The sequence below is a fragment of the Colias croceus genome, chromosome 17 (assembly GCF_905220415.1).
Source record: "Colias croceus chromosome 17, ilColCroc2.1".
Classification (NCBI taxonomy): domain Eukaryota; kingdom Metazoa; phylum Arthropoda; class Insecta; order Lepidoptera; family Pieridae; genus Colias; species Colias croceus.
This window is the reverse complement of record NC_059553.1, coordinates 6,439,884-6,462,638: the sequence shown is the minus strand read 5'-3', so window position 1 is coordinate 6,462,638 and position 22,755 is coordinate 6,439,884. Positions and strand designations below refer to the sequence as shown.

The window sequence follows — 22,755 nt, the reverse complement described above, 5'->3', positions numbered from 1 at the left end:
TTTTTTCTAAAATAATTGTTAAGTTGTTTTCTAAAATTTATAATGAAGATATTATGTATGTCTAACCGTATGTTGAGCTTGACGATAATTAAAGTAAATTTCCACTTCTAGACCTTCAAGTTCAACAAGTTCTTGCTGTTTTTCTGTAAACGTTTTCCTTTGAACTCATTCAATACCGAGTAGTTTTTACTACAATCTTCGCAAGGTTATAAGAAATCGATCTCGCATTTATGCATGTTGAGAATCGCCGGTCCAGACGTCCGCGATAAAACCATAATATGCATTAAGTTACTTGTGCACAATATAAGTAAATTATTCTAGAGATTAGATGACGGAGGTATAACCCGAGACACGTGTTTTAGCGCTTGCGGTTGCATCAGGCATTCTTTGTGAGATCGAATTAAGATAAAAACTCGCATATAATATATTACTTTTATTAGACTTCGGGCCTTATGCGGATCCGTTTATCTAAAAGTATTACACGTCGCCGTTTATGCTGTATAGATAAAACATTTAAGTACTTTAATAAAATGAATGTCAAAATAATGGTTAAATGTAATTGCAGTTATTCTTTGCAATAAAAATGTAATTTTTTGTATTGAAAAAAAGATTTCAGTCATAAATTTTCGTTTCCTTCGTTAGCGAATTATACAAAAAATTCCCGAGAAGGTTAACTATTTCCATTAAGAAATTGTATTTTCTAACTTTAACGCATGAAGTAGGAATGGTAGTTTATAATTTCGATGCATAGATTCTCTTTTTTTCGTTTTAAAAATTTACAACACATCTCTCATAGGCCCTATTAGTTCTTAACGGTGGTACATGTCGCTTAAAGACAGGAGATCCAAAAGCCCTTGCCCACTCTACTATAAAAAGTCCACATTACCTACTTCAAACTATTGAGGCCAAGTCCCATGCACATTTGACGAGTTTCTTTACAAGTGACGACTCGAAATCTCGATATGCGCTGGCCCTTAACCCGTCTGCATGTTACTTGTCATGCACTTTTGCATGTCGCGATGGGTTTGCACACTCGGCGTTATATAATTGACACGATGCGACAACGACACGACAGATACGATATTGGATTTTGTAGGAGATAGTTGTGCGATAGATCGGTAGGTAGGTATATTTTGGTGGATATGGATGGGTCTGGAGATAGATAAATTGTTCAGGTTAGGTACTGTGAAAATGTTTAGATTATTTAATCGTATTTAATAAGTATGATGGTATGATTGTAATTAGTACAGATGTAGCATGAACTGATTTGTAAATTGTTTAGTAGATAAACATTCTGTATTTTGGCGTACTTATATTGCAAAATTGGAATGCATGAAAACTTATCACTTAATTTATACAGAAAAATTGTATACGATAGTGACTTCTACATGTTTTGTTACATCAATAGAGTATGCAAATTCAGTGTATTTAGATACTACAATTATTTATTTTCTTTTTTGAAAGCAAATACGCAAATGCTATATACCAAGGATGCCATCCCTCGTACAGATATCCATACCACATGAAACGATTTATTATACTACATTTAGCCTATGACTTGCTTCCATCGCAATTTACGATGATGACGTATTATGTGGCTTTTCTAAAGTCTAAATTATATGCATCCGCACGACCGCTCTTATCGTAAACTTTATGTACGAATTTATTATATGCGACTGTGCAATGAATCTTAAAGTTTCTAATATCCTTTGATTAAGGCTCTGATAAATAAAGTTTCTTACTTTCTCACTACAATTTTTCGTCTTTATTGTATGGTTATTTATTATTTTGTATATTTTCTTTATTCTCCTATATACGGGCCTGGGCTTATCATCACAGAGATCTCACAAAGTTTGATATGTAAGTACATAGTTATTTTCCGAACAATTGAAGTATCGATCTTTTCGTATAATCTAACCTAACCTAAACCAGTCAGCAAATTAGCTTTATATTGTTTTAATTTTTTTGTATTCTGTCGCAAAAAAATTCCCTGACAAGTCGTGTCCTCTTAAGGGTTGTGCGGTCTGTCGCCTCAGTCGCGCAAACAACTGTGAGTGTTGTGTCAACAGCACGGACACTTGCTCGCCGTTAATGTGTTTGGAGTCAGTACTCTGGCTAAATTATTTGTCACCTGTTTGTATGTGAATGGGGGAATGATTTTTATATGGGCTAGTTGTGATTGTTATGATGTACTTTAATGAATAATTTAAATGTTAAGGGCCCTTAACATTTAAATTTAGTAGGTGAAAACGGCAAAATGGACTGTTTTCTATGAGCTATAATTGAAAATATTGAAGTTTTTTCGCACTGAAATTTCTAATACGTATTACAGAACGTATTTGTGATGGGATGACTGTTTCCAAAACACGATTGGAAAAATTTTGCTCGATAAAAAAAAATCCTGAAGTTACCTCTAAAATATCATATAAATGCTCAATACAACTGTAATTTACGATAATAATTCGTATAAAATCACAAATACATAGGTATTTACCTTCCCGATTTCTTGACTGTTTTAGATTTCGAAAATACTAAATATTTTCATTCACTTTTTGATAAAAATGTGAATGGCGCTTACGATTTTTAGTTTCGAGCACGTTGATTCCATACTAAACGCGGACCCCCTCACCGCTTACCTCAGGCCCGAATAGCTGAATTTTCGCTGACCGCTTAACCCCCCTTAAATTGATGATTTGGAAGCAACTAGGTACTTTCATGCTGTGTAGATGTTTTGATTCAAAAGTGCTTCTTCAAAAATAAATCCTAAAAGGTTCTAGTTACATATATGTACATATAAATTTTTGATGTAAATGTAGAACTTTTACAAATAGTCACTATTATTATGATTTATAAATCCGTTTATTGAAATTTAAATTTTAAGTTACGGTAAGGATACGTGAAAAATTTTAATTCATAGCATAGCTGACTACAATTTTCCATATAGTATAATTGGCTCGATTAATTACTAATTTACATATTGACTCGCACAATCGATAAATAATAGGTAGGAACTGTGATGGTATAGGAAGTAATCATGTGTTGGATTTGCAATCAAACATTAATTTATCTTTGTTATAGATGTACAGTATTTCTAAAAATAATAAGATATTTATAACTTATAACGATCTACGAAATTATTATAAATACTACAATATTTTTGAAGCAATCCACTATCATCTTATTAAATAGCTTCCCACCCACGGCTTCGCCCGCGTCGATACACAAACACTCGCATAGTTACCGTACCCGTGGGATTTCCATAATAAAAATATCCTAGGTCCTTTCTCAGGTCTCAAACTATATTCGTACCAATATTATATAAGTAGGGATTTATAAATGTTTGTCCTTAATAATAAAACTAAATAACTCAAACTTTATTATAACGTGGTATATGAGTAAGAGTTTAACGGTTAGACATTTCCACGAAATCCTAAAGGAAGTTAGAACAAATACCGACAAACACACGTGTCACCATATTCGGTTCCTTTATTACCTCTTTGGTCTTATATGTTATATACGTGTTTATTTGATGACTAAAAATTACACTTTGAATCGTCTCATCTTTATGACAAAGATTGAAAGACGAATAGCATTCATTCTTTTCTGTGCACACATTTGGAATTATATTTGTAGAAAATAAAAATACACATTGAGTACCTATACAGTCCATTGTTTATTTAAGACTGTAAAGTAATTGTGCGTATGTGTCATTTCTCATATACTCGTAACATAATGAATTTGGTAAGAACAAAATGCTGAAAGCCAGCCACTTTGTTTCTCATTTACTCCTGACGAAAGTGATTTAGAAATGAGATCATTCATCAAATAGAATTATTCCTCACTTATGTTTTCGTTTATATTTTTATAAAATGATGAATACTGGTCGCATGTAAGCAGTCGCAGTTGTTTACTTCGAATATTATTAATTTTGTAAATGTTCCCCTACATCGTCCATACAGTAAAGAATTCTAAACTACATTTTTTACTAGGCAATTATAGGCACAATTATAGTATACAACTATACAGGTCGGTGAGTCTCAGATTTTACATGTCCCATTTAATTACTCACGACACATACTACAGGATATATAATTCCGCCGGGCCGTGTAATGTTTCGCCTGTTATGTTCTATTAGATGTGTACCATTAACTAATGAGTTCATGATCGTGAGATGAAATTTCATACACGGTGCGTTCGTACGCACCTTGCATGGAGTTTTTTTTCTCGGCTGACCAACGCAACGGCGTCATGTGGTGGATTACATTGTAACGTAATTTATTAAAATATTTCGTTATTAAATAATCAAGAGTGTGAGATGAACTAAAAAGTTGTTTAATGATCATATCTAAATGAAACAATTAGTACTAGATCCCACCCGCAGGATAGTCGTTCATAGTTTTTTTGATGAAACTGAAATCTTAGGCTGGTTGCAGAGCTTGACCGACCATCAGTGCGTACGTCAGTCGCGCTTGTCATATGTATGGAAATTCATAAAACCGTTCATAGCTAGACCGACCATACGCACGCGTATTGTCATGCGCATTAGTGTCATAGTCATACAATTGTTGATGCGTATCGTCAGGACCGACGGTACGCACTGACGGTCGGTCAAGCTCTGCAACCAGCCTTAGACTAAATTGACAATTTGGTAGATCATCTTACCAACACTTTGTCTGGTTTTGATAGTAATTGAATTTCGGCATAATTTAGTAGAGCTCATTTTTAAGCAAAAATATATCCTGCGGGTGGGATCTAGTACTAATTGTTTCATTTAGATATGATCATTAAACAACTTTTTAGTTCATCTCACACTCTTGATTATTTAATAATTTTGGAAGTGGGAGTCGAGCATGCTTCGGCACGAATTGGGCCACGCTCGCACCGGGGAAGGTACCACACCCTCACAGAATATCGGCGCCATAGTGACAGTTTACTGTCGCGTTCCGTACGGTGAGTGAGGGGTCCGGAGGCCCACATCCCTTCCCATCCCCTACCCATCCTCTCCTTCCCTATCCTCATTCCCTCCCATCCTCGCCCCTTCTCCCTAAATCCTTCCTAATCCCTTTGAGGATAGCAACACATCCACTTCCCAGTGGAGTGGATGCTTATGGGCGGCGTGTATCGCTTAACACCAGGTGACGCGTCTGCTCGGTTGCTATACTATAGCATAAAAAAAAAAAAAAAAAAAAAAAAAGCAAAAATATAAATGAAAGTGGTAAAACAGTATAAAACATATATGTACTTGATTACGGGGAACTCTACAACACCTAGAGCACAAACTCTTGGGCGGAAAATTAAGTCATAAAATGCTCTAATCGACACGATTTAAATTCATAAAATAGTTTAAATTAAGATAGCAAAATATAATAATAAAAAATTATAATGTATAATATTATTTATTATAAATGGTTATGAAATCGCTGTCATTTCAGAATCAAGCAAACATGTAGGTACCTTCATTTTATGGACACATACCTAGATTTTAACAAGCACTTAACCCCTTTACTGTGTGTTGTTCAAACCACGTTTATGATGTGTACTTGCGTATAAAATATTTTCACAAAATGTTTAGTTAAATATTAAAATTACACCCATGTATGATCAAATTCTGTTTAGATATGGAGAGTTCTAGTGTAGTCCTTACTCTGGATTACATTAAAAATTATTTTTTAAATGTGCTTGAATTTTGTTCACTATACTGAAAGTACTACTAGGATAAAAAATTTATTAATAACACATATTCGTTTATCTTATAATATCATCAATACATCCGTCTATCTACTAGTAATTAGTATACTAATAAAACATTATAAGAGCATAATTTTATCTGCTATGATCTATCCCAATACGTGACGTGCGAACCCTAACCTACCACCATATATATAAGATTGCGTACATAATATATCTACGTGGTAACTTTATATATTAGTATATTATATTTCTATTAATTTGTTCATATACTTATTAGCATTATGAAAGTACATAGTAGATAGGTTACTATTGAAGTCACGGACCATAATTTTTTAGCATTCTATCACCAGCAGATAGCTACGTTTCTGAGTTACATAGGCTATAGGTACGTATATTTTCGATGTAGGTACCCTGCCTGCCTCAAGCCTGGTTTAGCAGCTAACGTTAGAATTACGTAGCCCCCAATTCAAAGTAAACTAACATGCTAGATATATGTGCACAAACAGCACAATGATGCCGACTTGCCGCATCTCGCATACGTCACGTTTCGTCGGTTAGGAATAATAACAATGCTTAGATAAAATCTGGCTCTCGACAATCGTCGACATAAAGTAAGTATTAGTTGAGTGCAGTCGTATGCAAGCTCTTCAGTTAATGAACTTATGTGAATGGTATGGCAAATGTGTTTGTTACATTATAAAGGGTATGTCGCGACTTGAGATCTGTTTAAGTGTACTGTCTAGGATGGTTTGGAATATGTTAAGGTCTGCGTTTGTTTGTCTGTTCGGATTGGAGTAAATTTACAACCCAGTGATATTTGTACCAAAATTGGATGTAGAGACTATATGAATTATACTGTAGACTAGTTGTCATAGGGTGCTTTTCCACCAATAATGTGCGAAGATGAGTAGCGAAGAATAAAATGGATTCAAAGTTTCCTTTACCATTTGTCTTCTCGACTCAATAAAACTCTCATACAGAAAGAAAAAAGGGATTTTAGTTCGATACTAAATAACGAAATAAAAATCTTCATCATAGTTAAGTTTCTTAACATTTTCATCAAAATGATAAAATTTTATTGCCGACGCCAATGTAAAATGAAAAAGGAAAGATTAGCTTGATTGTAACAGGACTTGGAAGCGATAGGTGTAAAGAATTGGAGATCCCGGGCAAGGGATCGCGGGGTCTGGGAAAAAGTACTGGACCAGGCCAGGGCCCACTCGCGGCTATAGAGCCTCAGATAGGATAGGATAGCTTGATTGTAAGTTTTAAGATAACCAGTATAAAAACATCAAGGATTTGAAAATTCTTTTCGCAAACAAATGAGCATTATTCCTGAGTGCCGCACCCACAGCCGCACCATGGCCGATCCTGTCAAACGGTTATTATTTATAATTAATATCAATCTGAATAATAAAATAGAATAGAAAAAATCTTTATTAAAAAGTTATAAAATAATACTAATAATAAGTTATGAATATCATTAAAAGTTATAAAATAATACTAATAATAAGTAATGACTATCATAAAAAATTAACAATTTGTTCAAAGTAACACTTTTCAAATGGTGACACGACCGCAAAGCATATGTTGTAGGTAATATGCTAAATGATGCCTAGCGACGCTAAATAGTCAACGACTGTACCTCCGCTGCCCCATACAAATTACACGTGCCAAAATTCACATAAACCCGATACAACATTGTGCTCAAAAATATACAATGTTGCCGAATGGGCAGATAGCTGGACCTTTATATATGAAAAGCGGACGCGCGGTCTTTTATTTTTTTATAATAAAAGCGAGTCCCATCCCACGCCCGCTGACAATAAACTTTATTTTGGGACTTCAAAATGCAAGTCTTACAATTTTGCTCATTTTTTCCTTTTACTGAAACTGCACAACCGGTTCAGAGAGAATAAAATGAAAAGGTAAATCTTGAACAAATGCTTTCATCAATCCAGCTTTGACTTCATTTCGGTTTGATGTTATTAAGACGTGTATTATAAAATATGTGGTATACATTTATATTGCTTACATCTGATGTTATGTTTTATAAAGCTGCCTTTATATTACTTTGGATAATAAATGAAAATATATTGTATAATCTTGCGTATCGCCTTGAATTAATTAAGGGATATAAACTTTATTTCGTCGCATGCGGGTTTAAAAATATTTTTTGTAGTTATTGATTCATATTCCCGTCCATGGATCATCTGCCTTAATGTTAATAGTCAGACATTTTAAAAATACATTAAAATTGAGAGCAACAATTTAATGGTTTTTAATTATCTTTTATTAATCATCAATGTATTGATTAGTTGCTAATTACCGCGACCTTTTGCGATACATAAATTATAGTATTTTATTATAAGTCCTTCATTAGAATTCAAAAAAGTTACGATGTGCACTAATGTGACCTATCTAAAGATTAGAAATTTACATAGCAGTAATTATATGTATCTGTTAACGGAAATGTATGTAATCCGTCATTGTATACAATTCCTAGGAAATGTAAATGTATGCAATTCCTAAAATCACATGGAAATGTGTGAAATAAATAATTTTATACTTACATATTTCCCAGGAAATCTATACATTTCCTAAATAGCAATCGGAATTGTAGGTACACATTTCCTAGAATTTGTACACAATTCCTTGATTTCATACATTTCCGGTAACATATCTACAACGTAGCCGGATATGATGAAAAACGTGGTCGTTCGATTAATGATATCCAATAGATAGGGGACAGAAATTTATTTTTTTATAGTTTAGTGATGTGCAGGTGGAAATCTGCGCAGAGGCAAAGCTATGTATATAGCCGATACACACCTCAATGTATAGGTTAATTGTAATTACATTGCGTAGGCATGCTAACCTGCATTTATAAATAGGTATCATTTTTATTTCAAGTATTATTTGAGCGCAATTTAGTTCAATTATGCAGACTTTAGCAACATATGGCCACATTTTAATACAACTCCAATTAATAAAATGTCAATTTTAATCAATATTAAAAAATAAAAACGTACTTAAACAAAACGAGTTAACAAACCATTTAAATATAGAACTCGACTATTCGTAACTACAAGATCACGATGTTTAAATTCGTAAAATTTTATTTGCTCGTTCAATAAAAATATTTCTCTGGGCAGTTAAATAATAACAAAAGGCTTATAAAAGCGCGAACGCAGACGGACATTTAAAAATTCATGTATTTTCAAGTTCACCTTGGCTCGTATTGCAGATAAAGAGCCCGCTACAGCATTAACGACCTTTTCAGCGTAATCTCATACAGATATTTTCTATAAACCCGCCCGCGCAACTCATTTTACATTTAATTTATGAATGAATAGTATAAAAACATTGTCATATACATTTCACGTTTTTGTCGTGAACTTTACGTGTTTTAGCGCGTTATCTGCGCTTTAAACGTGCAAAATATTGTCACGATGTACTCCAATTGAATTTTTACGATTGGCTTTTATCGATATTACATTTGTATGGATAAACACGGGACGCGATGCGTAACCGATTCAAAAACAGCGGTCGCGTATCATCGACTTATCTATTCCTTAAACGACTGTTATTTATGCGAATAAAATATCAATTTTATTGCGAATGAGTGGATATCAGTATTATATGAATTTAATAATGTTGCTGATTTTGTTTTGATTTTAATATTGAGAATCGAGTTTGTCGTGTAAGTTATGCATAGATTACGCTGCTATCCATCGTCTTTTTTCGTCTTCAGCCCAAGAGAGTAAAAATCTACACAATAAAATTATATCTAGGACTATTCACAATTTCACTAGGTTTTAAGTCTGCGTAAAAAAATAACAAATACATATGTACATTTTCTTCTATATTTATTTGAATCGATATATTTTGTTTCATTTTAATTGTGTGAATGAACTCGGAATAAACAAACAATAAAAAAATGTGTTACCAAAGTTATTAGCCCGTTCTTCAGTTATGTCTTATTGCTTTTCAGTCTATTGACTCATTTATATATCAACGTCAGCTTCTCATAATGTCAGAATTATTCAAATATACGTAGCTTATTTTTCAGGTACATATTATAGTGTAAACGGATTGAGTTCCATACAACGTATACATTTATAGTATCTAATTATGTGTGCTAGCTATACGTCAAGTCTGGTTACATAAAAAAGGAAATCAATTTTACTACAAGCGTCGCGTCGGTGCAATCAAGGCGAGCTTTGCATGTCGGTCATACGAATGTTACATGTATATAGAGAAATTATGCATTTTAGAATTTTGCGTGGTAAATTATATGAAATATTGAAGTTCTATAAAAATACTGAACCTTTTTGGATTGTAGATGGAATCGATAAGCGGAGGATAAAATTTATTTTTTTAGACAGGCGTTTCCCGTATAATTTTATATTTGACCTCTTTGTTTTAGTATAAAAATAGCAAACTTTATAAAGTTTTCATTAATCCTTATATTGATATAATAAAATTAATCGTTAAGATATTACAAGAATATTATAATTGATGTAAATTTATCTGTCGAATTTGAAGCAGCCCAGCAACTTTTCCGAAAGGAAAAGGGGAGGAATAGGTAGGTATGTTTGCAAACATGTTTGTTTTAGCTTTTTCAAAATTTATTGTTACATTAGTCTTTTATACATTTTTAAATTGTTTAGAATTATTCTAAAACATCAGTTTTAGCTCATCCACTGCGACTATACAGTTGACATTAAATCGTGGCTACCGCTCGTAAGGCGCCGGGCAAAAGATTAACAATTTGTATGCAGATTCATATACACCACGCGATTCTAACTTTACTGTCACCTTCTATCTGAATAGGTTTGATTTTATTCACAAGTACAGACATTTTACGCATAAATGGTTGGGATTTTAAAAATATCTACGCGTAAAGATGTTTTATTTATTTTTCATGCATAGATTTTTACGTTAAATGCGTTTTAAGGCTATGTTATATATCTTAGATATGCAGGCCAGTTGAATGAATGATTAAATGAAATAAATTTTTATTGCAAGAAAAGCTTTCTTGCCGTCCAGTTAACAGTTAACTAAATCTGAATTTTTAACGACTTTTTCAATCGAATTTATTTTGAAAAAATAAGTGTTAAGAATATAATCTACTATACAGGGTGTAATCGTTAAGTGTGCTCAGGCGATTATTCCGTAACTATTGCAGATATCAATAAACTTTAAACTGGTATCGAAAGTACTAAATTATTATGGCCATTTTACTCATCAGGCTAAGTACTTTCGATATCAGTTTAAATTTTATTGATATCTGCAATAGTTACGGAATAATCGCCTGTGCATACTTAACGATTACACTCTGTATAAAAATGAGTCGGGTTTTCCTTCTTGACGCTATAACTCCAGAATGCAATAACCGATTTCCACGATTTTGCATTCGTTGGAAAGATCTCGGTTTTCGTGAGGTTTATAGCAAAGAAAAGGTGTCTCTGCAGGTGGCGAAATGGAGTTCGCCCGGTTTACTAGTAGGTATATAATGAAAATAAAATCTATAGACTATAGAGTAAGTGTCCAGAAGTAGGTAAAAAAATTATAAAATAGAGATAGTGTAGAAGTCGAATATAGTTCGTTACAAAAAATTATAAAATAGAGATAGTGTAGAAGTCGAATATAGTTCGTTACAAAAAATTATAAAATAGAGATAGTGTAGAAGTCGAATATAGTTCGTTACAAAAATTATAAAATAGAGATAGTATAGAAGTCGAATATAGTTCGTTACAAAAATTATAAAATAGAGATAGTATAGAAGTCGAATATAGTTCGTTACAAAAAAATATGAAATAGAGATAGTGTAGAAGTCGAATATATATGTAGTTCGTTACAAAAAATTATAAAATAGAGATAGTGTAGAAGTCGAATATAGTTCGTTACAAAAAATTATAAAATAGAGATAGTGTAGAAGTCGAATATAGTTCGTTACAAAAAATTATAAAATAGAGATAGTGTAGAAGTCGAATATAGTTCGTTACAAAAATTATAAAATAGAGATAGTATAGAAGTCGAATATAGTTCGTTACAAAAAAATATGAAATAGAGATAGTGTAGAAGTCGAATATATATGTAGTTCGTTACAAAAAATTATAAAATAGAGATAGTGTAGAAGTCGAATATAGTTCGTTACAAAAAATTATAAAATAGAGATAGTGTAGAAGTCGAATATAGTTCGTTACAAAAAATTATAAAATAGAGATAGTGTAGAAGTCGAATATAGTTCGCTACAAAGCGCGGTAGAGCAATGCAAACTAATAGTTTATTCTTATTGATGAGCTTTTAAATCAATGTCGATACTAGGTGGAAATTATTATTATTTTTTATCTTTTAACAGATATTATTATGAGTTAAATCATACACGCAACGCTACTGTATATAATTTTAATGAATATGTTTAAAGTTACGTTACCACTTTCATAAATAAGTATTTTTATTGAATTAACTACGTGTGCAGTATGGGAAAGGAGAGGATAATTTCTTCAAATAAATATGCTAATAAGACAAGCAATAACTTGCTATAATGAGTAGAGTTATCATTTAATACCTGTTTCAATTCTTGTTTGTAACATAAACTTATAATATTATTTTCACTCATAAAGATTTATCTTTAGGTTATAATTTTATGAACAGTGTTAAATAGGTATATTTATTTGAGAAAGTTATGATATGTTTTCTAAATACATTTAGAAATTAAAGACTTTTTAACGGATTTTAAACACGATCAGCCAATACTGCCAACATCCGGAACAATACTCCACATACCAACTACGGAGAAATAGGTGGAGGTAGTTTACAAATAGCAATTTTTGAATGACCGTCAAGACGTATAACATCTCAGTCTCCCCGTGACCACGCTCGCTGTATAGTATTCGAAACGTTGGGAAAATAATATAATGAATAAATCGCGTTTAAAATCCGTTAAGAAGTCTTTAATTTCTAAATGTATAATACTCGCGTAAAATCAAACACTAGAAAATACTTTCCAAATACATTTCAAAATTTATCAATATAATAATAGCCGTTTGCGATTCACTGGCTTTAAGTCATTGAAAAGATCACTATTATACATTTTTCTGGATGAAGCCGGCATTAAACAAAATCAAATAATACAATCCCATGATTTTTTTTTTTAATTTTTAATTTAACATTTAACACAAAGTATCCGCTTTTTTTAATTGTAGAATATTTAAATATATATAAAAAAAAAATCAAAAATTTTGACAATTTATAATATGTATTTAAATAAAAACTCAGTCATTTATATGTAAATCACGAACAAAAATCACCGCGGATGTTGTTCGAAATAAATAGTAAACGTTATTCATACTGAGAAACGATTATTTCGAAGGCGATCGTACATGGGACAGGCCATTTTTTGAAATCTTATTAGTCATGAATTCCTATGACTCGGTCACGAAACCGCCGCATGGTAATTTGTCGCAATTATATTTGTATTTCTGAGTATTTACGGAAACTGTGTCCAATTCATTGCGAAGATAATTGTTGGAAAGCCTCCGAAGTATTCCACAGTCCACTAAAAGGTAGTTAAACGTCTAGACTTCACCGGTCGGGCGCCGACGCCTCTTAGCAGACGTTTTAATCGTTCATGAAAGTTATATGAGGGATTGCTTTATTACCATATTGTAAATGTGGATAATAATAATAATTAATACATTCGATGAGTTCTTGATATATTATGTTTAAATGAAAGGATTATAGATATGACCGTTTAATATTTTCTTAAATATTAAACGTTCAACAATACAAGCAGTGCTTTAAGTTTCAAGCTATGGCTTACATTTTATGTTTTTCAATGAATATGTAATTATTAGTTAAAATATTTAGTGGAATAAAGACCCGCCTGCTCTCACATTCTTAGAAGTCGCTTAATAGATAAATGAAGTGCTTTTCTTCCTGTTTGAAAAAATCCTACTTGATTATAAAAGCCAGTACCGTTATCCTTTAAAGCTCTTTATAAAATAGTTATACGCTTATGAAATTGTGTTTCCTTGCGTCCTGCGGTATATAGTATAGTCTATAGACTATAGGTGCATAAGCTTATTATGACGGTTTTTGTCGCAAACGATGCATCAGCTATCTAAACTGCATCGCGCCTTACGTAGCGCCTGCGCAGCCATTTGCTCTCCACGCAAAAAATAACCATAATGCCAAAACAATAAACGCAGTAAAATATTTGCTTTATAGTCCCTTATTGTTGTTATGTGAACGCAAAATGAAGCGATAACTTTAAGCACCATTAAACATTACTTGTTCGTAGATAGGTCGAACGGTAAGGAATTCACTGTATTTTTTAAGGGAGTGAGTTTGTATGTTTTGCTAACAAATGTTGAATGCGCGATCAAGACAATATTAATGAGTTTTTCGTTTTTAAATTTAATGAAAGGTATAATAAACTTAACAATGCAGGCAATAGACGAGTGTATGTGCTATCCTTTTAAACAAATTGGTAAATTGTTGAGCATTTCACAAAATCTCTAGCCGACTGATAAACTACGTACGATATGCTTCTATAGTTTAATAGCTGCTTATTTTCCTCGTGCATTTTATTATTAAATATAATAGTGTAATTTGTATGTATGGCAGTCTTGTATGCACATGCTGCATCTACGGCGATATCGCTTCGAACGAGCTCCATCAGCGACCGTATTCGTAATTTGTATAGGAATGAACATCGTGTCGCGGTAATTTATCTTTACTGACCGAGCCAAGATCTCAATCATGTTACAATACACTCATATTGAGTTAATAACTGTGTACAGTCTGGTACGAGAGGGCTCTTAGGTTTTTTGTTTGGTGGATATCTGGATATGCTCGTAGAAGCAAATATTCAGTAAAAGCAGATGAGGGGTTTATAGATTTTTCGTATTGCAAAGGCCGATACCAGATTTCATAGAAAGTTATGCTGCCTCTGTTGTACGCTTGCCTCGAATTTATAAATTCATATAATTTCTGGGTGGAAAATGGAAAATTTTTATACATTTTTTTTTGATGTCACAAATCTGCAATCAGTCAAACAACTATAAGCAGATCGATTGAGTTTATTTGGACGATTGGACGAAGGTACGGCCAGTTCCTTAGTTCGTCTTAATAAGGAAAATTTTATACATAACAAAATTTTTATTCGTTTAACCTTTTTAATTGTCTTAATCTTAGGTCTTCACGTCCAACGTCGGCATTCGTATAAACAAAATGTAGGTATAATTATAAGGACTATCAAAATAAAGAGCACGGATGGTTCCCATTTATTCACCGCTCATGGTAATTTATTAAAAGTTGCAATTAAAAACATTTTTTATGACGTGTAGGTATCACGGTGCAGACCACTTCTTTAGGGTGCCGTTTTTGGAACTTTTTATTACCTTATTTTACGTATAAATTCAAGAAACTGGGTGTCGTGTTACAGAATATTATAAATAGGTACTCATTTTAAGATTAATACATACATGTAAATATGTACGTATATAGTCATTAGTGGTGTTGAGAATGATACATGTTGTGTAGTTCTAAGTAGAGTCGGGTCAAAGATTTATAATATGGATGAATATGTTATTTATTAAGTTCAAAAAAAATATTACACAAAATATTTTTTAAATATTGTTACAGGATTCATTTATCAGTAGATATAAGTAGCAAGTTGAGTTAGGAAGGCGTGAACGAGACACCTGGTTTAGATATTTTTATTAAATATTTTAAGCAATATTTTCACAATAAATTAGAATTAAGTCATATACAAAATCCACAAATTTTCAAATGTGCCGCACATTAAACAAACTTATTATTCAGATCAGCAAAATAAGCTATAAATTAGGATTAAATACTTGTAAAGTACTACACGTGTTGACGACAAAGTGACTCGAGAGTCGAGAGGCTAGGTGGCATTGGATGCGCCATACATGGTGTTGTTTTGATCTACTACATTGACCCCATGGATCACCATGCCGCGACGCGATTGGGACAGGAAATCTGGACTTCCGTCCGTCTAGAACGTTCGTAAAACCGACTAGACAATGAACTCCTAATAACAATGCGGCTGTCCGTCTGTCGTTGTATGTAATTGATGCATACGTACCGCTTATGGTCTAGTGCTTTCTGCAGTTTTTACTCGAGACATGATATGGCGAACATTTATAATGTGCTCGTCCCGTTTCGTGATTCATGCCAAGACACGTCTCAGGCATTAGGTGCCATTTTAAACACCCCGTACAACTATGGTATGCTAAAGTTCTTGAGATGACAACATTCACTCACAACAATGTATGTACCAAGAAGCTTATATCTAAAACACTGGAGATTTCGGTATGAACATTGACGTGTAACAAGAAAATATTGCCCAGTTCATGTTTTTTATCACTTTCACACCTAACTTGGTATTGCCACTGTTAATACGAAGTTTTCCCAAGGCTACTATGTATGCTGTAATATTCTGTGCAAAAGGTTAGTTTTTGTACATGAGTTTGTTGATAAATTGCCAAAAACGTCATTCAGAAGCATTGTTGGATGAGACAATTATTATTTATGCTAAATAAAATAAGTATCTGAACCAATTATTAAAAAGCGATACTCCCTGATTATGGGTAGTCACAATAATAAAATTGTAGCAACTCTCACTTTGTCAATATGGCATGTGTGTCAAAAAAATTGCGTCGCTTCGAATATTTAAGTTAATATTGTTGCTTATTTAATGAATATTTTCCGAATATAAAGAATGCATTGTATTGTGCAAAATTGCAGAAGCGTTTGGACACCGAATTCTGGCATAGAATTTCACAGGCAAGTGTATATTTACGTTATAAACAATATTCCTCAATACTCCTGCATTTACCTGTTTAGAATCATTTCAATGGCAAAAATTGTCTAATTTAGCATCATTTTAGTAAGCAGTCATGTTAAATTTGTTATTTCCCCAATACTTTATCATTTTTCAACAAGTTTTCAATAAACAAATTTAACAAGTAAGGTAACCATGATGACGAGTTTTTATGGATAGCGACTAGCGAGGAGAATGTATTGTAATAACAATATTATGATGAAAATTTAGAACACCATTTTAAAGATTGTTACTAGTAATGAAACAACACACGACATCGGTATTGCACTCACATGTAGTTATAAGATTGTTCGTTTTTACATTGAAATTTATACTTTTTTAACTTACCTTATATTTTTTTGTTTTACGTATTTCAGCTTTCCAAAAAGTAAAATAAAAAGAAATATATGTGCCCATCAAGGTTACTGAGGATTACGACCCAGAAAAAAATACCTTTTGAAAAATAAACTTTGTAAAGTTAGCTGAAATTTGTGCAAGGCCGCTAAACAGTTTTTCTTTGATGATTTTGGCTTGAAATTGACCAGTCGAAGCAACGCGTTTCAAAAGAAGATCTGAGTAGCTTACAATTTGGTAAACAGCATCTGATGCAAATCACAACTTTCCTCTATTTACAAAGGATGTTAATGCTATATATCGGTTCATATCCAAGCTTTGTAGCCAAAAGTTGTTTAAAACTATCATTCTATACCAATTAAAATTGTATGTACCTATAAAGTATGACCATAATATTATAATATAAATACTGTTAAAAATATACCTTTGTCGTTATTATTTATAGACCATGATTTTTAGTTTTTTCTATTTTGAAAAATCCTGAATTTAAAAACCAGCGTGGTCACTCAACAGAAAGAGACAAAAAACATAACTGACGTCATTCTAGATCATATTTTCTTGTTACAAGTTATTGGTCATAGTGCAATCTCCAGTGTATTAGATATAAGCTTCTTGGTATGTACTGAAATTGATTAATTAAATGTCAAGTAAGAATTTATTTCGTCACGTGGCGTAACGAACTTTAAATGTGAAACTTTTTCAATTAAAATTCCGTAATAGGTGTATTTAAATTAATCTTTTGAGCTATTTTTGTAGCCTCTTTATGTTTTTATAACATAACGTTTTAATAATTCAACTATATTTTCATAATTAAAAATGAAAATCATAAAAGTTCTGTACAATATTACTTATTAATAAACAAGTTGAGAAAAAGTTTGAATAACAATGACGAAGCATCTTTTTCATTTGTTATTGGTTATTACCGTAACAACCTTATTTGGAATACTAGAAACTTTCTAATAAAAAACTGTCTAGCCTTACCCAAGTTTACCAAAACAGATATATCATTTTATATTAATATTGATAGCATTGGAATATTTATATATTAAGTTGAACACTCGTCTGCATGTTTTAACAAATATATGTTGGTTAGCAAAAGCGGCATGCTTTTAAAATAGGTTAACGATTTTTGATACTAAGGAATGACATTATAGAGTTTCTGCTAAAAGCCACTAGTCACGGCCCAACGAGCGTTATCCTTACATGAATGGTTTTTGCTCAAAATGGATAATTATTATACTGTTACTTTCTCGAGTTAGTGTTTGTAGAACAGGTTCAGTAGTCGTTAATTTTTCTGTTCGACTGTTGATGCGTGAAGTTCGGTAATTTTATGCTAACGACGTATAAATTAAGTGAAATAATTATCTCATGAACTGTGTGGATCGAATTATAGGTAAGCTGCAGTTTATCTAGCTTGGATAAAGCGATATAAATTGTATACAATGGCTGCAGTGTCGGTTTTTACACGCCGTTTTGAACTTATAGTTTCGATATAGGACTATGTATTTGCGAAGACCGTTAAACTATTTTTTGTAACCTTTTAGTAATGTAGGTTTTTGCTGGTGATTTGTAAGTGAGTGGTAGTTCGTTAATAATGTATTGTATTTTTGATATTCAGAAGGCATTTAAAAAAAATCTCGCAGCGGTATATAAACGAATAGGTATAAAAATGTTAATATTGTAATATCGGAATGATTTTTTTTTTAATTAAGAAACGATTTCAATAAAATCAGTACAAACTTATTTAGTTACTAATAGCCATTTTTTTAATATTAAAAGGAAACTGGATTTTTTTCTTTATGCATCAATGACGGAGCAAAACGTGTGGTACCTATTTATTTTTATTAACAGAGAATGAATCAGTCGATTTCTTGTTCAGTACATATTATGAATGTACCGCATTATACCCACCTGAAGTTTATTACATTACACGTATAAATAAAGTACTTTCTTCCACAGATACCGCTCGTCAGCAACGAAGGTAAGGCAGGTCTCGGTACGGTACCAGTGCCCGAAACACCCATAGGCAACCTCGGCTCTGCAACATTACGACTTGCAGCTAGAACCAAAATGTTGCGACCACCGGCTAAAGCGTTTCAGAACGAACCTGATGAAGATTCTGAATAATTATTGTATAGGTGCTATTAAATAAATGTAATTATAATAAATATAATATAATGTAATTGTATTTTGGTTGGGACATACCAGCTCGGACCTGACCTCGGACCATACATATAACGCCTGTCCTTAAGTCTCACTAAATCTTAAACATGGAGAGTAGGCGGCGACTGCACTAGCTTAGCTTCTCTACTTTTTTAAGTGATCCTGACTAAAGCTCCCGCCTACCTCTACACCAAACTCAAGTGGATGGATAACGGCAATCGGTTATATGAAACACGGGCGTCTATGTATAAACTCTCAGTTCCCAGAAATTGCACAGCGGTTTCAGGGGAAGCTTCACATACAGCTCTACTATCAAATTATAATTTTAATAATTGTAATATTTTTTTACTTACATTGCTTTAAGAAAAAATATTTTTGCAAGAAACTGAACTGTTAACGTTTTATTATTTTAAATATAGAAATAGATAATTAAGACTTATTTGCTTGAGATATATTATAAATGTACATATTATATTTAAACTCATAAGATATGTATCTTTATAGGCTATTTAGTTAAAATAAAATTGTATATAGAAGTATTTTTTGTTTTATTTTTTCCTTTTTATTCATATTTCCGAAGTTTAAATAGTTAATTACTTAATTAGCTATTTGGGCCGGAGACGTGTATCGCCATGTCAAAAAACACGCAATTTTCCAAAAGATAAAGGTTGTTAAAATTTGGTCCCTTGAATTAAATTCCGATTTTAAAAACTCCAAGAGCACAACCCTGAAATTTTTATAACACAAATTAATTATGGTACACCCATAGGGAAAGTCAACTATCTCGCATAACCTGTATCCGAACTATCATTTTCCATTTTGACACACAAGAAACTTTACTAAGAAATTCATTACAATCTTACTTTCCACGTGTTCTACGAACGGAGGATGTGGCGAGTCTATTGCGTATAAAATTCCTTTTAAATGAATACAGTATAATATATTCCCATATGAATATTTTTGCATTGATACTTCTGGAATTTGTGTATTGGAAAGAGCTTCGTACAATATTTAAAATTAGAATAAAAATTTCAAACCTTACACAAAATCTAATATATATTATAAAGGCGAAAGTTTGTAAGTATGGATGTATGGATGTTTGTTACTCTTTCACGTAAAAACCACTGAACCGATTACAATGAAATTTAGCACACATATAGAGGGTAACTTAGATTAACACATAGGATAGTTTTTATCCCGGAAATCCCACGGAAACGGGAACTATGCGGGTTTTCCTTTGCAAGCGCGGGCGAAGCCGCGGGCGGAAATCTAGTTATACATAAATTGTTAACAGCTCTATCCTTAGCTCTATCTCAATTATATGCGCATATAAGTGACATAATATATACATTGTACCTCTATATAACACGCTATAAAACTGCACATAAGTATTCGAACATTTCTATCTGTAAACCCTGAAAGTACCTGATGGGCGTTTTGCGTGTACTATGCATCAGTGATAGTGGCCCGTGTACTGGGTGATTAGTCGAACATAAAGTACCTTGATTGCAACCGGACACGCATTCAATTCATGCAATGCATTTCCACTCAGACAGAAAATTATTGACATACATGTTTCATACGATTTAGAGGGTTAGGAATTAATCCGTAACCAGGCTCAACTGTACCGTTAACTATTCTGTGGCTCAACATAGTAGAGTAAAAACGTTAAATTTTCAAATTGTAATATCGTTTAATTACACAAATCTTGCCTTATCAAATAGTGTATCTGTAATATAAAAATAATATGGGTTTATATAAATTATGATTTTCCATTTAAATTTTTACAGATTTTATATACAGATATAGGTTTATGCACTTAACTCCTTTTATTATCTATATTTTATTATTAACAAACACATTGGTTAATTCTTAATATCATATTTTTTAAATCTCTCTAAGAAATAAATTTATTGTCATGTCGCTCTCCATTAGTTTGTGATCACCAATATTCAGAAGAACGAGCTATGGGACGTATAAAGCATTCCAAAATGGTAACAGAATAGCATAGTATAACACAAATTCGAAAGCACGCAAGCCTTTTTAGTCATTGAAACATAAAAAAAATGTATTGCAGAAAGCTCCTAGACCATAAATAAAGTTTTAATTCAACGTCGCGAGGATAAATTGAACAATTTATAATCCAATAAATGCTATCTCGAATGTTATCTATTTAATTGAACAGCAAAACAAACACGAAACAATGTATCGCAGAATTTCATTTCATTTAAAATTGAAACGTGCGTTTTCGAAATTTTTTTCAGTGGAGAAAGTTCAGGGTGACCTGCGGCAGGTGGCGCCGCGGTCATTAGTTATGCGTCGACTACTACGCTGTCTGAACCGTTTCCTGTGCACCCCGCGCCCCCTCGCCACCCCTTACACCTGTAATTAACTCGACCTCTGGTATTAAATTCACCCAGAGAGCTCTAATTGTATAGACTACTTGCTAGATGTTACAATTTAATGTTTAACGAGTTGCCCGGTTAAGTCTTAACAAACGTTAAATCTGCTTGCGTTTTTCATTTGTGAAAGCTGTTTGAAATTATTGCTGTGTACCGTAAAATAATAAAAGATGAAAACATTCCTAAGCTTATTCAAAGAAAACATTTCGTAAACAATGATAATACACACCATTAGATAAACCAGAGCTAAAGTTCGCCAAAAACACAGACATTGCACTGAAACTAAACGCCAATAAAAACATCCGCATGCAAACATGTTTATCGTCTAGTTACGCGATGTCTATCGAGGCTCATTCATAAGTGTTTATTTCGCAGAAAAGTTTGTAGAGTATGAACTAAACATTTCAGTTTGAAAATAGCTTTCCCCGACTAAACAAAACTAAATTTAGATGATAAAAACATTAACCAGTCTATGACGTGGCCTTAGATCGAACTATTGTGTATGTTTAGTATTACAGAAATTGTATAACCGACAAAAGGAAAACTGAAGCTATTTAGTTGGTCCGAGTGTTTTAAAAATATGTCATTTTGATCGCGCCATATTTTTTTTAGCTTTATCTGTGCTAAGTTTAAAGACTCGTTCCTGTCTATGGTACTCTGAATTCGTTGTTCGTTAAACGCAACAGATGTCTTCAGCCTTGAAGGGCGTATCGCCGACTACGTTACATATCCTTTGGGCTTACCTGATTTGTTAACATGTCTATCATTAATTCAACTGCAAGTTGCAACATTGTAACGACTGCAGACGTACATGATGCGAAATTCTGCGCTGTAGAGTTAAATAATAGGGATTAAATGGTACAGTTAATACTCCAGTAAAGCCTCTTTCAGATGTATACTTTATTTGTTCAAGTTGCCTTTCAAAAATGTATATTTTTAAATCTACAGATATTTAGTTTTTCTTAAGTAGTATAGGTACTCTGAAGTCTGAATTGGTAAGTAGTTTAGAAAGAAAATTTATATTCCTAAACATTTCTGAACACTCTACAATTCTACATGATTAAAATAATTTCAAGTGAAGTAACTTTTACAATACTTATGATTAAAATGCTATAGGTTTTTACGTTACAATTTTAATTGTGTAAGCATTTAATACTTGCAAGTGTAAGTAAAGTGAAGTAAAAAGTAATTAATAACCAACAGATGCGCTAGGAAATGTTCATCATTTTACTCGTACACTATAATGGTTCTACTACAGTGCTAGACTAGTGCTTCTATCAAGCT

The 22,755-nt window shown here is 32.5% G+C and overlaps 1 protein-coding gene across 2 annotated transcripts in view; it reads left to right on the top strand.

Moving 5' to 3' along the window:
- The window catches only part of LOC123698856 (angiogenic factor with G patch and FHA domains 1-like), a 29,869-nt gene extending 10,261 nt beyond the window's left edge, over nucleotides 1-19,608 (top strand). For both annotated transcript variants that reach the window (XM_045645651.1, XM_045645652.1), the window contains one exon: nucleotides 18,866-19,608. In XM_045645651.1, coding sequence (XP_045501607.1) covers nucleotides 18,866-19,033 — 168 coding nt within the window. In that variant the 3' untranslated portion in view covers nucleotides 19,034-19,608. The remainder of the gene's footprint in view (nucleotides 1-18,865) is intronic.
- The last annotated feature ends 3,147 nt before the right edge of the window (nucleotides 19,609-22,755 follow it).